The sequence below is a fragment of the Malania oleifera genome, chromosome 3 (assembly GCF_029873635.1).
Source record: "Malania oleifera isolate guangnan ecotype guangnan chromosome 3, ASM2987363v1, whole genome shotgun sequence".
Taxonomy (NCBI): domain Eukaryota; kingdom Viridiplantae; phylum Streptophyta; class Magnoliopsida; order Santalales; family Ximeniaceae; genus Malania; species Malania oleifera.
The window spans coordinates 87297157-87313010 of record NC_080419.1 but is presented as its reverse complement, the minus strand read 5'-3'; the positions used below and the strand labels follow the sequence as shown (position 1 = coordinate 87313010).

The following is a 15854-nucleotide window of genomic DNA, read 5'->3' as shown; positions in this document are numbered from 1 at the left end:
TCTTGTTTTTAGACTAACTAAGGTTGTTGATAAGTTGGTTTCGCATGAACAAAACGCTTTTATTCCTGGGCGAAGTATTTTTGAAAATATTACACTGGCTCAAGAAATGGTTCAGTCTTTGCACAAAAAAATAGCTGGCGGTAATGTGATGATAAAACTAGATATGACTAAGGCTTACGATAGAGTGAATTGGAATTTTCTTCTAGAGGTACTTAAGGCTTTTGGTTTCTCTGAGAGGTTTTGCAAGCTCATAAAAAATTGTGTAGAGTCTCCATGGTTTTCTGTTTTGATGAACGGAACCTTTAATGGGTTTTTCCAATCTACGAGAGGCTTGCGGCAAGGGGATCCACTATCTCCTTATTTATTCATCATAATGGAGGAGGTTTTGACAAGGTTGCTTAGGAAAAACTATAAGACTAGTCGGATTGGTAAATTTAATCATCCGATTGGGACCCCATTGGTTTCACATTTGTTATATGCGGATGATATTCTTATTTTTGTGAATGGTGGGAAGAGGTCTATGAGAAATTTAGTTTACGCTCTAGAAAGGTATGAGAAGTGGTCGAGTCAAAAAATCAGTGAGACTAAGTTAGCGTTATTCCTCTCAAAATACATCACTCCCGCTAGGAAGCGTGGTTTATTGAGAATCATGAGTTTCATGGAAGGTGAATTCCCTGTTTCATATTTAGGTGCGCCTTTAGTGTCTGGAAAATTGTCTTCCAGGACATTGGAGCTTCTTGTGGAGAAGATTAGAAAGAAAATTGTAGGGTGGAAATCTAAGTTGCTCTCACAAGGTGGAAGATTGATTTTATCAAGACATGTGTTGTCTAGCATGCCTATTCATTTGATGTTTGTTATTAAGATTTCGCAGGTCACATATTCTCACATTAACTCTCTTCTCTCAAATTTTTTATGGGGAGAGGTGAAAGATAAAAGAAAGATTCATTGGCGCTCTTGGGGGAAAATTTGTAAACCTACCTCGGAAGAGGGTTTGGGTCTGAGAGATCTTTAAGAAGTTCAAAAATCTGTTCTTATGAAATTTGCCTTTAGATTGCTCACTTCTAACGATCTGTGGGCAGATTTTTTCAGAGCTAAATATTGCAGAAATGATCATTTATTAATAAGGAATGGGAGACCAAATGACTCTCGGTTTTGGAAATCAATTATGGCCACCATTCCAGAAGTTGTGGATAATGTTAAAATTTTGGTGAGAGGTGGGAACTCTTCTTTTTTGGTTCGACAGGTGGCTGTCATTTGGCCCATTATCTGTGAGCACTAAGGATATTTTGAACAAGAAACTGTGTATTAAGGATTGCTGGCTCAATAATAATTGGAACTCTAATCTAGTATGGGAATTGGTTTGTGTTGATAAAATAAGGGAAATTTTGCAATAGGTGTCGACGGGTAAATGTGGGCAGGATATTTTTGTCTGGAAGCCTACCCCAGATGATAATTTTTCTACAAAAACGGCTTGGGATGTAGTGAGGAGCAGAAGTGATAATTTTTTGTGGAATCAATAGTTTTGGCATTCTTTATTGCCCAGAAGAATCTCAATGTGCTTATGGAGAGCCTGGTTTAAATGCTTGACTGTAGATGATAGATTTCATACCAAAGGAATATCGATGGCTTCGGCTTGTGATTGCTGCATTCAAAGAAGTCAGGAAAACATTGATCATATTCTTTCTTTTGGAGAGGTTTGGCATCGGGCAAGTGTGGCATTGGGGATTCCTTTCCAACAATCTCTTCCTTGGAAAAATAAAATGGCAAATTGGTTCCACTATGCAAAAAAAAATCATCTATTAAAGGAATTTTAATCGGGCTGATTCCATGTTTGATTACGTGGTGCCTCTGGAATCGAAGATGTAAATAGAGAATGGAAGGAGTTTATCAAAGTGCAGATCAGATGTGGAGAAGTGTTCGATTCTGGGTTAGTTTTATTGCTAAGAGCACCATTTCTTCTCAAAAAATGAAGAAGTTGGACATTAAGATTTTGAATGAATTTCAAATTAAGCCTCAGGGAGTTTGCGATAGGCTTGGAAAAATTATATCATGGGTTAAACCTCCAGTAGGTTGGATAAAACTTAATTGTGATGGGAGTTGTAGGGGCAATCCGGGTACTTCAGGAGGTGGAGGAATTATTCAGGATTGTCATGGCATGGTAAAACGGCTTTTTCAAGTTATTTTGGTAATGGTATGAATAATAGTGTGGAATTAAAAGCAATTAGGGAAGGAATTCGTTTGTGTAAATGTTTGCATTATGTTAATGTGATTATTGAAAGTGACTCCCGAATTGTAGTTGATTGGCTTCGGAAAGGTAGATGTACTTTGTGGTATCTTTGGAAATTTTGGGAGGAGCTCCTAGAGTTTTGTTTGTTGTATTTCTTTTTGTTTTTGGTTGTTTTTATGTTTTTATCTCCTTTGTTAGTTATGTTTAATTTTATTTATCCTAATTTGGTTGGTTGGTTTTAACTTGTAACCACAGTATTCTTTCACCAAAAGTGAGGGTTTATTAATAAATAATTGGAGGTGCCACCCTCTTTTATTAAAAAACAAAAACCACACCAACCTCTAGAGAGAAGGGGAGGCAGAGGGGTAGCGCTCCTGAAACAGAGATTTGATGGAGAAGACAGCCTCTTCGAATTCTTGTTTCTTAGAAAGTTGTTTCTGTAGATCCAACAACTGCTGCCTCAGAGCATCATCAGAGGAAGCCATCTTTAACAAAAACCCTGAAGCCCCATGATTTGGAACCCTAAGCGTAACATAAATGATACTGAAATCGAATCAGAAATTCCTCTGGTTTTTCAATTCCCCACTGCTCATTGATTCTTTAGGAGCAAACATTTCTTTTTAAACAAAAACAATTCTTGCAAGGGGGCAAAGGGAAACCGACGCGGTTCTATCTTCTTTATTTTATTTTATTTATTGCAAAATTGGTCATGACCATAAATTTAATTAAATTTGATGTAATTCAAAAATTATTTTTATATAAAATCATTTATTTTTTCTAATATTTTGGGTAGTCCAGTTTTTAATAAATTATTAATTGATGTCCAAAAAAGCTAAAATAAAAAACATATTGTATTTCTTAAGTATAACCATGCATTTAAATACTTGGAAAAAAATCCTAAATAAAATTGCATGAAAAATTAACAATGCAAATTGATGTATAACAAAAAAATTATTTTGGTTTTCATCAGTGAAATATGCAAATCACTCTACGACTATCATACCGCAACAAAGTTTGGAAGTAATATTTAAAAGTTGAAACAATAAATAAAAATGACAATTTGATTTTATGCAAAATATGCATAACTTATATATAAAGCAATTTAAAGAAAATAAGAAATTTCTTTTTTTTTTTTCCAACAATTTTATTTTTATTTCATAGCAATTGATATGATTTTATAGCAAAAAATTATCCATGAATATTACCTAGGACCTATATAAACACAGTGAAAATAAATCTATGGGTACTTTAACATAGGAGGCAAATAGATGAACATCAACCATACAAAGAGAAGACGAGTACTGAGAAGGGCTTATCGACAAATAATGAAAAAAATTGATCAATACAAACACATAATTAAATAGAAAATAGAAGAATAGGATGATGTATTAAAGACAGAGCTAGAAGTATCTTTAAATGATCATACACACACATAGACGGATGGACGCACTCAAAAGGACACCAAAATTTGATAGAAATAAATATGGGATTCTTGAATTTGTGGGAAACTACTATTACGAGCGTAACTAAAAGGTACAATTTCCTAAATGCATCACACATCCATATGTCATTAGTATCAAGTTGACACCATCTGGTCAACATTGCCTCTATATTCTCCTTATAGCTTTAGAGCTTTATTCTCAAAGTAGTGCATACGAGTATCTTATATCTTCAACTAGTTTTTGAGTTTTGTTCAAATGAAAATTTTAAGAAGAATAATAAATTTCTGCTAAGAAATTTAAATAAATTATTAGACTCCAATAAAGTAGGTGATTACATATCTTGCGTTTAGGAGCATGGACTTCAGACCATAAATTTGTAGTTCTGTAGATTTGCACAAAGCTTAGAATATAATTATATTAAAAGTATTTATAAAATGGACACGAATCCAAAACCAAGGTCAAAATTTTTTGTTCTCAAACACTATCCCAATTTTGCAAATGGCTTAGTTAAAGTGAAAAGACAATATTCCTTCTAATTGTCTAAATGAACTGTCAATATTACATTTCTTATAATATATTAAGGATAACCAGGAATAAAGTGTTTAAAAGTCGACACAAATGAATTATTAGATATCATGGGTTTTGAATTGGAATATATATACACAATGTTCCATTTTTTTTTTTTAGGTTTATAAATCTTGTCTACTTCTGTTTTAAAGTTTAGCTGACAATATATTTGGGAAGAAATTGAGCAAACATAATGATCTGTCCGTGAATTTATGAAAATTAATTGGAAGGCACAAATATAAATCACATCTAAAAAGCATACATGTGCTAGTTTACTACTGCTGAACAGGCTAGTGACGTACAATAGCATTACGAATAAATGTAATGGTCTAATAGCTAACAGATAAATCTATGAGATCATCTTTCTAGTACTATATGAAGTTGTAATTTATATGATGATAAATTTTAAAAATTGTAGAAATAATATTGCATAGTGCAAACTTATAAACTAAACATTTACATACAATTTTTTTTTTTTCAATAACGCAATCTTTATTGATATGCTCTCACTTTTGGCGGAGGAATACCGTGGTTACAAGACAAACATTGGGAGATTATAGATAAAGAAATTAAAGCCCTCCCAGAAACAACACCAACAACCAACCAAACCTAGACCACAAATTTACACAATGTTAAATAAGAAACAAATCTAAACAGACCTAGATAAAAACACAAAAACTTTAAACAAATCTAAACCCACCAAACAACTTTTTTTCAAGTCATCCAAGAATTGAAAATAGGCCAATCTCCAAACCTTGTTCAACATTAAAGGACCCAAAACAGCCCAAAACCCCACAACAAATCCAAATGGCATGCCCAAATAGAACCACCTCATATCAATCCATCCATCTCTTTCATTGTGCCAACTTGGTTTTAGAACTAGAGGTGTTTTAGCTTTTGTGCATTCATCTGCCAATGGTAGACCGCAGAGCTCATGGTTGCCAATGAAACTGAGCGGAGTGAAGCCTTGGATCTGGGTACCTAAAGGAATTCTGCCGGATAAGTTATTGTATGACAAATTTAAATATTCCAAGAATGTCAAACTTGACATACTTTGAGGAATTATGCCTGAAAGTTTATTCATTGATAAATCAATAGACTCCATTGATGTCATGTTGCCAATTTTATCTGGGATCCTTCCTTGAAGTTTGTTCATGGATAGGTTTAGGGATAACAAACCTTTAAGATGGGTCAACTCTGCAGGGATCTCTCCATATAAGTTGTTGCATGAAATGTCAATGCTTGTTAATTGAAAGAGAGAACTGCTGAATTCATACTGATATTGCTTTATCACAACCATTGCATTTTCTGACAATGAAAGTGTATCATTGTACGAAATTTCGTATAAATATTTTGGTCTATTAATCATTGCGCTGTAGTTACCAAAGCATGTTGGAATGGGTCCAGAGAGATTGTTGTGTGCAAGGTCCAAGATTTGAAGAGAATAGAGATGACAGAGCTGGATGGAAATACTGTCACTCAACTTATTTGTGCGAAGAATAAGGACTCGAAGTTGGGGTAGGCTTTCTCCTTTCAATAACGGTATTCTTCCAGAAAACTTATTTTCACTAAGATCCAAAACTTGTAAATAATGAAAACTTGACAATGTGGTAGACAAGTTTCCAGAGAGCTTGTTCTTGCTCAAGTGTAGTGATTCAAGCCAAGTTAAAGAACCCATGGAACTTGGTATTTTTCCTACCAAATTATTGTTGTCCAATCGCAATGTCAATAAATTTTTCCAATTCATCCAACAATCAGGAATTTCTCCGGATAAAAAATTTTTTGATAGATCTAAAAGGCGTAAATTAGATTCCAGATCTACCCTTTTTTTGCACAAGAAGGGAACAAGAGATCCATTCAAGTAATTATTTGAAAGATGTAAATAGTCTAGTGTAGCAGGCATAGGAGGCAACGGGCCTTGGATATGGTTTTGAGATAGATCCACATAGAAAAGTTGGGACATATTGGAAAGCCAAGTTGGGATTGCACCGAATATTGAAGCATTTGATAGGTATAAATATTCCAATTCCCTCTGTGTTTGAAGCCATGAAGGAAATAATTGGGGTCCCATATGAGTTGAGCTCAGTGAAATTTGACGGAGTTGAAATGGAGGAATCCAATTGGGGCTTATTTTCAAGGCCAATGGGTTTGAATCAGCAAAGAAAAGCTTCAGTCTTGTCAGATTTGCAAAGTGAACTTCTGAAATGGTGCCTTCCAAGGAATTGTTAGAGATGTCCACACTTTCTAATTTAGAGAGACTCCAAAGAGTTTCTGGAATACTCCCATTGAAAAGATTGGAAGAAATATGTAAGACCCTCAAGGATGATAATTTCCCTATAGACACTGGAAGTGGGCCTGAAATGGAGTTGCGGGAAATATCAAGCACGGACAAACTTTTAAATTCTCCCACATGCTTGGGCAATTGGCCTGACCCCAGTGTTTCCTTGGCGCACGAATCAAATGAATAATCTCCAAAAATTTCAGAAATATCTCCACTGAGTTGGTTCCATGACAAATCTAAAACTCTCAAATTGAAGAGGTTTCCTAAGGATGTCGGAATCCGTCCTTCAAAGTCATTGCCAGATAACCGGAGTTTTGTGAGTGATGTCAGGTTGCCAATAGCACCAGAAATTGATCCTTGAAAATGATTGGAAGAAAGATCGAGCATTGTGAGTGATGTCAGGTTGCCAATAGCACCAGAAATTGATCCTTGAAAATGATTGGAAGAAAGATCGAGACTTTGGAGGCCGGTCATGTCATACAACCACTCTGGTATTGCAAAGTTGAATTGGTTTTTAGCAAGATTAAGGAACCGAAGAGTAGTTAGGTTCCGTAGAGGGGCGGGAAGCAAACCAGGAATATGGTTCCAACTCAGATCAAGGGAAACAATAGAAGAGAGACCAGAAAACCAGTTCGGTGTGGTAGAGTTCAAATTGCAATCAGAAAGGTCCATGGATCGAAGAGTAGTGGACGTGTTCTGAAGATATATTGGAATTGAACCGTCTGTAAAATAGGTGCCACCCAGATTGAGTGAAACAAGAGAAGTGAGACTGGAGAGCCATCCAAATGTGGAAGAATTCCTGAAAGAGTTATCGGAGAGATCAAGAGCGACGAGGGAAGAAAAATTGACATGAGAAAGAGGAAGATTATGGCTGAGGGAACAATAACGCAAGATCAACGTGGATAAGGAAGGGAGGATGTTCATTGCCTGAAGCCAATTATTAGATGCCCGGCTGAGATTGACATAGCTCATGTCGAGGAATTCAATTGAGGAGAGATGAGAAATCCATCTTACATCATCTGCAACGTACAAACCAAGATAATTCCTTCCAAGATCAAGATAATGCAAGCTTGAAAGATTCCCAAGTTGAGGAGGAATGGCGCCCACAAATCCTGCAGAAGAAAGGTTAAGATAAGCGAGATTGTGGAGGGAACCAAAGAACTGTGGAATCTGAAGTCCCTGAAAATCATTGAGACTCAAGTCCAGATGCTGAAGATGTTTCAATTGCAGCAAAGAGCCGCTTATGTTCCCACCCAAACTGGACCTCTTCTGCGCAGCAACCCAATCTGAATAATCATCATAATAATCATTCTCATCATAATAATAATAATCATAATAATCATCATCATCATCATGAATAGGGAATATTGGATTGGAGAGGTTGAGATGGATGACATGGGCAGTGGTGTTGTGGCAGCGAACTCCTGTCCAGCTGCAGCAATCCTCACCAACCCAGGAAGAGAGGCGGTTGGAAGGATCGGTGAGAGATTGCTTGAAGGCGAGAAGGGCTTCCCTCTCCTCTGCCTTACAATGGGTGGCATTTGAATTTACTCCATCCCAAGAAATCAATGTAAAAACAATCCCCAAAACTGCAGCTGAGTATCTCATTGAGATATACCAACAAAATCCAACTTCAATTCTTCTAGGGAAAGGAGTTGTTTTGTTTAATTTGAAGATAAGAGGTAGCTTGCATTTACATTTATATATATCTATATAGGGTGGGGAAGGAATGAAGCCACTGCTAGGAAATTATTAATTTGATGTTCTGAGTCAAGTCAACGTTGATGGGTCAATGTGAGAAAATGTGAAATTGTTTGTGGAAAGACATGTTGACACTGATTGCTTGGTATCTTTCCAAAAAAGCAGTCTCTCTTGGTAGACTGCATTTTCCACAAGGAGCTGGAGTCTTCATTTGCCCCTAGACAAGGGTCATGACTTGCATTCCTATTTCTACTTTTTTTATTTCATCTGGAAAATAACATATCGTGTCACTGTAAAGATAAATGATGGATCCTGCCATTTAATGTGAATGATTCAGCATGTCTTCTTTTTAGTTTTTTCTTTCTCTTTTGGCTGAGTGGTTGGTCTTAAAAAAATAAAAAAAAATAAAAAATAAAAAATAAAAAATCTCTGACTTAATATTGAATACTATATTTGTTTTAATGGGGAATCTTATCACTGCAAGCTTCCTCTATTTTCCTTTCCAACAGGTTAGCACCGAAAGCAATTAGGCCAACCCCAGCAGTGGTGAGGCTTGATTGGTAATGAGATATTTTGGACATATTGTCTTGGGACATCAAAAGCACTGGTACCTCATGGTTTATGATTGAATAATTATAGACTATTATGGAGTATCAGTAGTAGCAAATGTTTTAGGCATAATATAATGAAATATCGAAGCATTTAATTATTTTGTTCGTGGGTACCCCTTTGAATGTATTTTTATTGTCTATTGATCATGGCAATACATACACCAGGGCACTCAGAGGGTATAGGCTACATGTGCAGTCTTCTTAGGCTTTTTGGGGAAGGACATGAGAAGAGGATCCCCTTGCAGGCAATCAAAAGGATGCAGTTGTCACTTTCCATGATTGTTTTGAGATACAAAAACAAGCAATGTGAGGATACAAAGGTTTTACTTCACTGAAACCTGAAGTGTTTTGATTCAATAAAGGGAATTCAACAAATGATGCTGCAACCATGATGAGGTTTGAAGACGGAAGATATAAGTGGTTTTGGAAGATAGAAGGAAGATATTATTTGTCTTCAGTATTGAGTTGGTAACTATAAATTTTTCTGTTAGATCAACATATAATCTTCTTCTGAAATGTAAAAAAATACTAATGCACGAGGATAAAAAATTCACTGGTTGATCCAGAAAATATAAATAAAATAGAAAAAAAAAACAAATTTCTTTATTTGTCTGCCTTCCATTGTTTTATAAGCAGTCCTAATTCAAAGCAACTAAAATAGAAACCAAGTTGCCAAGTTGGTTTTCTAAAGTATGAACATGCATTTACATGCCTGAAAAAGAATCATGAACAAAATTACAGCAGTAAAGTAGCATATATCACCAATCTCAGCCTAAATAAACACACAGAAAACCACAGAGAGACAAAATTGCTTAGTGATACTAGCTGTAGCAATCTTTACTGCTTTGTGTCCGAAAGAGCACAACAATGTCTTCACTAGTTCGCAAGATAAGAAACCTTTGGTGAAATAAATTAATTCGTTGAGTAATATATGCTAATAATGAATCATTTCAATTTTCATCAATGAAATGTACAAATCATTTTTCACTTAGCAGAGGAAGTTAGACCATCAGTTTTCAGTGATTGAAGTTTCAAATGAAAACAAAGGTTGGTAAAAAGATGCATAACTTGTAATGCAATCTGGAACAAATAAAGAAATGAACATTGATTGTTGTGTTGTGAGTTGTGACAGTGAGGAACAAATATTTTGGTTTGTTAACTATTGCACCATATCTATAAAAGCATGTTGGAATGGATCCAGATAGATTATTCTGTGCAGGGTCCCAGATTTGAAGAGAATAGAGATGGCAGAATCGGATAGGAATAATTTTTATTGACAAACAAGCTATTTGAATGAAGAGCAAGGACTCTAATTTTATGAACAAGTTGTTTATAAAATTATAATTTTTAAATATTAATATTATAATTTAATTAGAGTTTCTTCAATTATGATATTTCATGATATTAAAAGTAAACACAAAAGAGAATTATAAGTGATTATGAATTAAATATTTTCAGCCATAGAAACTATAAGTTGGACGCAAATTTTTATTTATTTTTATAGCATTTTCCTTTATTGTCATCAATTTTTTTTTATTTGACAAATTCTTTTACCATAATATTCAGAAAACACATGTAGACACACAAGTGATAAATATCTTTTTCTTTTTACAAATAATATTGCTCTTTCTTTAAACCATATTTTATCAGAGTAATTGCTCGAGAGGAATGCGAGGATATACAGTTCCAAAACAAACAAGGACTAGATCCTTGCAATAAAAATTACCACTAGTTGTTTTATTTCTTTCCGAGAAGGCAGTCTCCCTTTGGAGATAATTGAATAGTCATGAACAAAGCAACAAAATAAAAATTATGAATTTTTAAGATCCTTGCATCCTTTGCAAGATCCCTCAATATGAGAGTCATATAGTTCAATGAGTCACATAGACAAATAAGCCATATTGGAAGATAAACCCCAAATATCAAGCAATAACTTATTCATTAGTTATGCAATTCTGCACAACATTAAAACCTTCACTGTTTGATTCCATGAACTCAACTCAACTCTTTAATGCTGCAAAGATGTCTATGATATTTGGTTCTAGTGGAAGGATTACGATTGAAGCTCATTCGGGATTGAAGATGGATGCGAACAACTATTCAGGATAATTTTTGGGGTCTTCAGTTCTTCACTGGTGGGCATTTTCTGTTGAAGAATGAAGAAACTTGAATTGGCTGCAGGCAGCTATTCATAACCGTATCTGTAGAATTTTTTTTACTTTGTTTTTATTTTCTCCATTCTGTTACAGGGAAGTTGTTAGGAATAATTGTATTTTGGTTCCTATAGTTAGTCTCCAACCATTTTGATTCCATTTTATACTGTATATATATGCTGATCAAATACAGAAAAGAAATACGGAGAATTCTTCCATTATTATTCTTTCCTCTGTTCTGCATTCTCTTCTTCTCCTCCCTGTGTTTGATCCATTACAGCCCAACGGTTCTCACTCACAACAGCAGAGACAAATTCTTACATGGTAATAAATATATATATATATATATATATATATATATATATATATATAAATACTCTATTAATAAAGTCATAAAATAAGTAGATTTTATAGAGAATAAAAAGTTCGAATGAATAAAATCTTAAATAGTCAAATATTCGCATATCATAGCAGTACTAGTATTACCCATATGAATATACACATGGAGACACTCATTCACATATGCTCATATATAATTTCAATGCAAACACTAGAAAACACTAGAAAACTACACACTAGTCAACAAACAAAAAAATTAAATGCATGAAATTCAATTAAATTAAACAAAAAAAATGTTTAAAATTTGTTTTTAGCGTTTGAGTTTATAATCCATGGGCTTTTTGTAATAAATTATTTATTTTGAAGAGAAAAATGTCTTAAATTATTATTATTATTATTATTATTATTATTATTATTATTATTATTATTATTTTCTGGTCATTGGACTGTTTGTTAAGTCTACAAGTTTACATTAAATAAAGTTTGATATTTAAGAATCGAACCAACAAATTCTGTTCGGTTCCAGATAACGATTAGGGTTGAATTCCAAACTAGTCTTGTTCACCCTTGAGAATTGAAAGAGTTTCAACCCTTCTTAATGATCTTTATTCAACTAATTTTTGAGTAAGATAATAAATATGGAAAGCAAAAGTTGGAAAACTATATAAAATATTTTTAGGATACGCTTTGTTTGTTAAATATCTATTTCTTAAAACAAGATAATCATAATACAAAAATTTTATAGTTTATAAAGATAAAAATATTATCATCATAAAATAATAATTATTTCGATGAAAATACTTATTTTTATTTTATGTCACAAACAAAATGTGATGTGGAATTCCAACCACAAAAATGAGCTGCAATTGGACACCACAATACCCTATCAAACATTAACAATTGGGGCAAAATGGAACTCAAACCTCTCATAAACTGTCTTTTCTAGTGGATTTGAAGTCTGTGCAAAATTTAAACTATTACACAACAAGATACAAATCAAACTCTTAAATTTTGATTTTGACTCAAATTTCAAAGTTCCGAAAATACAGAAATTTTGATGAAATTTTAGATTTTGATTTGAAAAAAAAAAATGGAAATTAGTAGTAAAACATGGAATTCTTCATCAAACTTTAGAAATGATTGACAAACATAATAATATAAGTTTTAGGACTAATATATTACAAATTAAATACATTTATGTTTTGTATGAGACAAAAAAGTTGTGTGAGATAATGTACATTAAACATATTTCGTTAATACAAATGAAATTCATAAATTATTTAAATATTATTTATTATACGAATAATGATAATTTAGACATGAATGGTTAAATAAAATATTATTGTATGTTTATTTTTTCATATAATTTTGAAAGTACTTGTAATAATCTATTGTTTCAATAAAATAAATTAAGACAGAAATTTCACTTCATTCCTAAATTTCTCAAATATATGTGCGAGATAATGTACATTAAACATATTCAGTTAATACAAATGAAATTCATAAATCATTTAAATATTATTTATTATACAAATAATGATAATTTAGACATGAATGGTTAAATAAAATATTACTGTATGTTTATTTTTTCATATAATTTTGAAAGTACTTGTAATAATCTTTTGTTTCGATAAAATAAATTAAGACAAAAATTTCACTTCATTCCTAAATTTCTCATTTGAATTTTAACGAAATTTTATTGTATGGTTAAAATTGTGACAAGTTTTATTAAAATTTCAAGATTTCAAAAAATTTCGGATGATTCGTTGAAATTTAGACGGATATTATGCAAAACAAAAATAGACTGCCATTTTGATTTTGAGGGTGAGAAAAATTGGAAATTTCGATAATTTTGTGAAAATTTAAGACAATGGATACAATTCGTTTTCCTTCTCAACTCTTTTAAAATTCAAATCTAAGACTTCCAATATTAAAATCTCAATTTAGTTCGCAACTCTATTAAAATTCAAATATAAGACTTCTAATATAAAAATCTCAATTTAATCACCGAAAAGTCTACTATAACATCAAAAGTTCTTGCATTAAACAATGTATAGCCCTTAAAAAATTGACAAGCTAATAACTAGTTCACTTCATACAAGCATGTGTTATTTGTTTGGGTCCCAAAAATGAAATGGATCAGAGTTTGTCTATATAATTTTGTACATTCACTATACATTTTTTTCATTCCATTATATTCTAGCGTACCAAATATTTTTCTAAAAAAAATTAAATATTTTAGGTTACTATCTTTTTAAGTTTTGATGCATTGATTCGTTCAAGGTATGATTGGACACCAAGAAAATTTGAATGTTCCCAATGTATTCCATTACATTTCCCTTTCTCATGGAAACAAAAGAGAACTTTCATAAACAAAATTATTCACTAGGAAAAAGGATAAAAAAGACAAACGCCCAATTACAATATATCAAACCTCCCACAACATTTGTCTGCAAAATCATGATATATTGTTTTTCTTGTTTTCCCTGTGTATCTATCTCAGTGACGGGGGAAAAGAAAACTCGTCGCCAATTTTCAGTGAACTCATCTGATGCTTCATAGAGATCCCTCACTGCAACTCAAAATGCAACAAAACAAATGCACACGCACAAAACATGTTCTGCTGGCAATGTTAGCAACCCCACAGGACTCCCCAAATGGCCAACATAAACGGCCAGCCAAGAAAGTCGGAAGCATTAGCCGTTAGTACCGATTTAAAGAAACAATCTCCACTAATAAGCCACGCCACACACCTTATCTGCAGAAAAAAGGAATACGTGACAACAAAGAAAATGTCAGGACAGCCAACAAAGTGCAACCCATTAAGAAATGGAAACCAGCCTAAAGATTAGTCGTGATAGCCTTAATTAAAAATAAAAAAATTATTAACACACATTTTTGGGGCAGTTTTGGGCTATATAATTTCTAAATATTATTTCTGAACAAGATGCAATACAAGAGCCAGCAAAAAGAGTCGAAAGAAGCAATCCGGTTGCTCAAAATTTATTTGGTAAACTGATAAATAACATGCGAGTAATCAGTTCACCTTTTCTGGAGCTGCCACAGCACAGACGAACATTCATCAGTTATGTTGCTTGGAGACCCATCATCCATGAACCCAATGATACATCATCATGAGCATAAGTCTTTAGAGATGCGCTGCACATATAAGTTCAGCGAGCTTATAAATTTAAAAAACAATGCAGCATACTGATAGAACTTGGCTATTTCCAAGTCTGATTAGCATAGGTTATGGTAAGCTATCAGCAACTTCGCTTTAGAGCTTTGCAGAAATCAGCTTACCTTTATAATTTCTAGTCTCATTTCTAAAAATCAAATAATAAAATTAAAGTAAATTTTGTAAGTCATGTTGATAAACATTGAATCAGACTCCTCTGACAATCAATGATTCACATTCAGGGAAACTTTGTGCAGTGGTTTTGGAAAAATGCGCATGGAACCAAGGCATCAAGTTCTTTATCGACTTTAGGCAATTATTATTTGAACGTGTGATTAAACATGAATAGTTTCAAAACTTTGCTTCATCCAAGGGGGGGCACTAGGTCACTTCTCAATCATAATACCCTAAACAACGCAATTTTATAATCAGGTTCAAAGAAATGAACATTTAGATTCAAAGAAAATCCTTCTTCCCAGCCAAGGGGTTATTAATAATAAACCTGTTTACGTGAATGTACTGAGCCAAATTCCTGGAAAGTATAATCAGAGGACCAGCAGCATGTTGAAAGTACCTAAAGGAAGAAAAGATAGATATAATCAGGTTTCACATTATAGCAGTGGCTGGAATTACCAATTTAGCATACAATAGATGAATTTTAATTCAAAAGAAATTTAGTTCTGCACCATTCAATTCATTCCGACCACCAATACAATGGCTGCATTATAGCTTAAAATCAATGCATCATAATTATAAAAAATAAAAAAACATGTACAGAAAGGCCAGCGCAAGGAGCTGGCCAGCACAGGAAAGAGCCAGTCCAACATTACTAAGATTTATGAGAAGAAAATATACCAGGGGCATTGTTTTAATTTGGCAGGATAATCTGCAACAAAGCATATTCGTGCGTGTTGCACTTCCATCTTGACTATTTCCAGAGTCCCAAGTCTAAATAAAACAGGAGGGTTGCATTTGGTAGTTGAAAGCTAGTGTAAAACTAGTCATCCATGATATGGTTCCCTCAGCTACAAGACATGAATTGCACTTTCATTACCTGGGAAAAGCAAAAACTACATGAAGGCAGGTTAGATTGTTGTTTCAAATGATGCACTATATTGTCACCTAAGTACGGTGTTACTTATGTGTCAGTTCCTACACAATCCAGATGCTTATGCATATTTTGGGCCTGATTTAATGGGCCACTCGTATTTAGGCCAGATCCAATTGGGCATACCCAGGCAATGTCTATTCAAGCCTGGAGACAGTGGTAACTGAAAGCCTACCAATTAGCATATCGGCTTCTTTTTGGAAGTTCGAAAAATCTGGCCAAATCCCTAAGCCCACACTAGTGGTCC

The 15854-nt window shown here is 33.5% G+C and overlaps 1 protein-coding gene and 1 long non-coding RNA gene across 2 annotated transcripts; both read right to left on the bottom strand.

Moving 5' to 3' along the window:
• Window positions 1–2568: 2568 nt before the first annotated feature.
• On the bottom strand, window positions 2569–8125 carry LOC131151413 (receptor-like protein EIX2). The gene is made up of 3 exons (XM_058102656.1): window positions 4991–8125; window positions 4782–4845; window positions 2569–2726 (listed from the first exon to the last, which is right to left on the bottom strand). The coding sequence occupies exons 1-3, from the start codon at window positions 8123–8125 to the stop codon at window positions 2569–2571; spliced, it is 3357 nt and encodes a 1118-aa protein (XP_057958639.1).
• A 5499-nt stretch (window positions 8126–13624) lies between these two features.
• LOC131152425 (uncharacterized) lies at window positions 13625–15646 on the bottom strand. Its single transcript, XR_009135941.1, has 4 exons — window positions 15355–15646; window positions 15002–15073; window positions 14368–14480; window positions 13625–14079 (listed from the first exon to the last, which is right to left on the bottom strand). It is a non-coding gene; the product is annotated as an uncharacterized LOC131152425 (long non-coding RNA).
• Window positions 15647–15854: the final 208 nt, after the last annotated feature.

Bases quoted from the DNA above. Each gene is read 5' to 3' on its own strand.
- LOC131151413 (XM_058102656.1), bottom strand. From the start codon at position 8,125: ATGAGATACTCAGCTGCAGTTTTGGGGATTGTTTTTACATTGATTTCT. The intron at 4,846-4,990 runs GTTTGGAGATTG...TTTGTGGTCTAG, and splicing joins GTCCTTTAATGTTGAACAAG to GTTTGGTTGGTTGTTGGTGT. The intron at 2,727-4,781 runs GTTTGTCTTGTA...ATGGGGCTTCAG, and splicing joins TTTATCTATAATCTCCCAAT to GGTTTTTGTTAAAGATGGCT.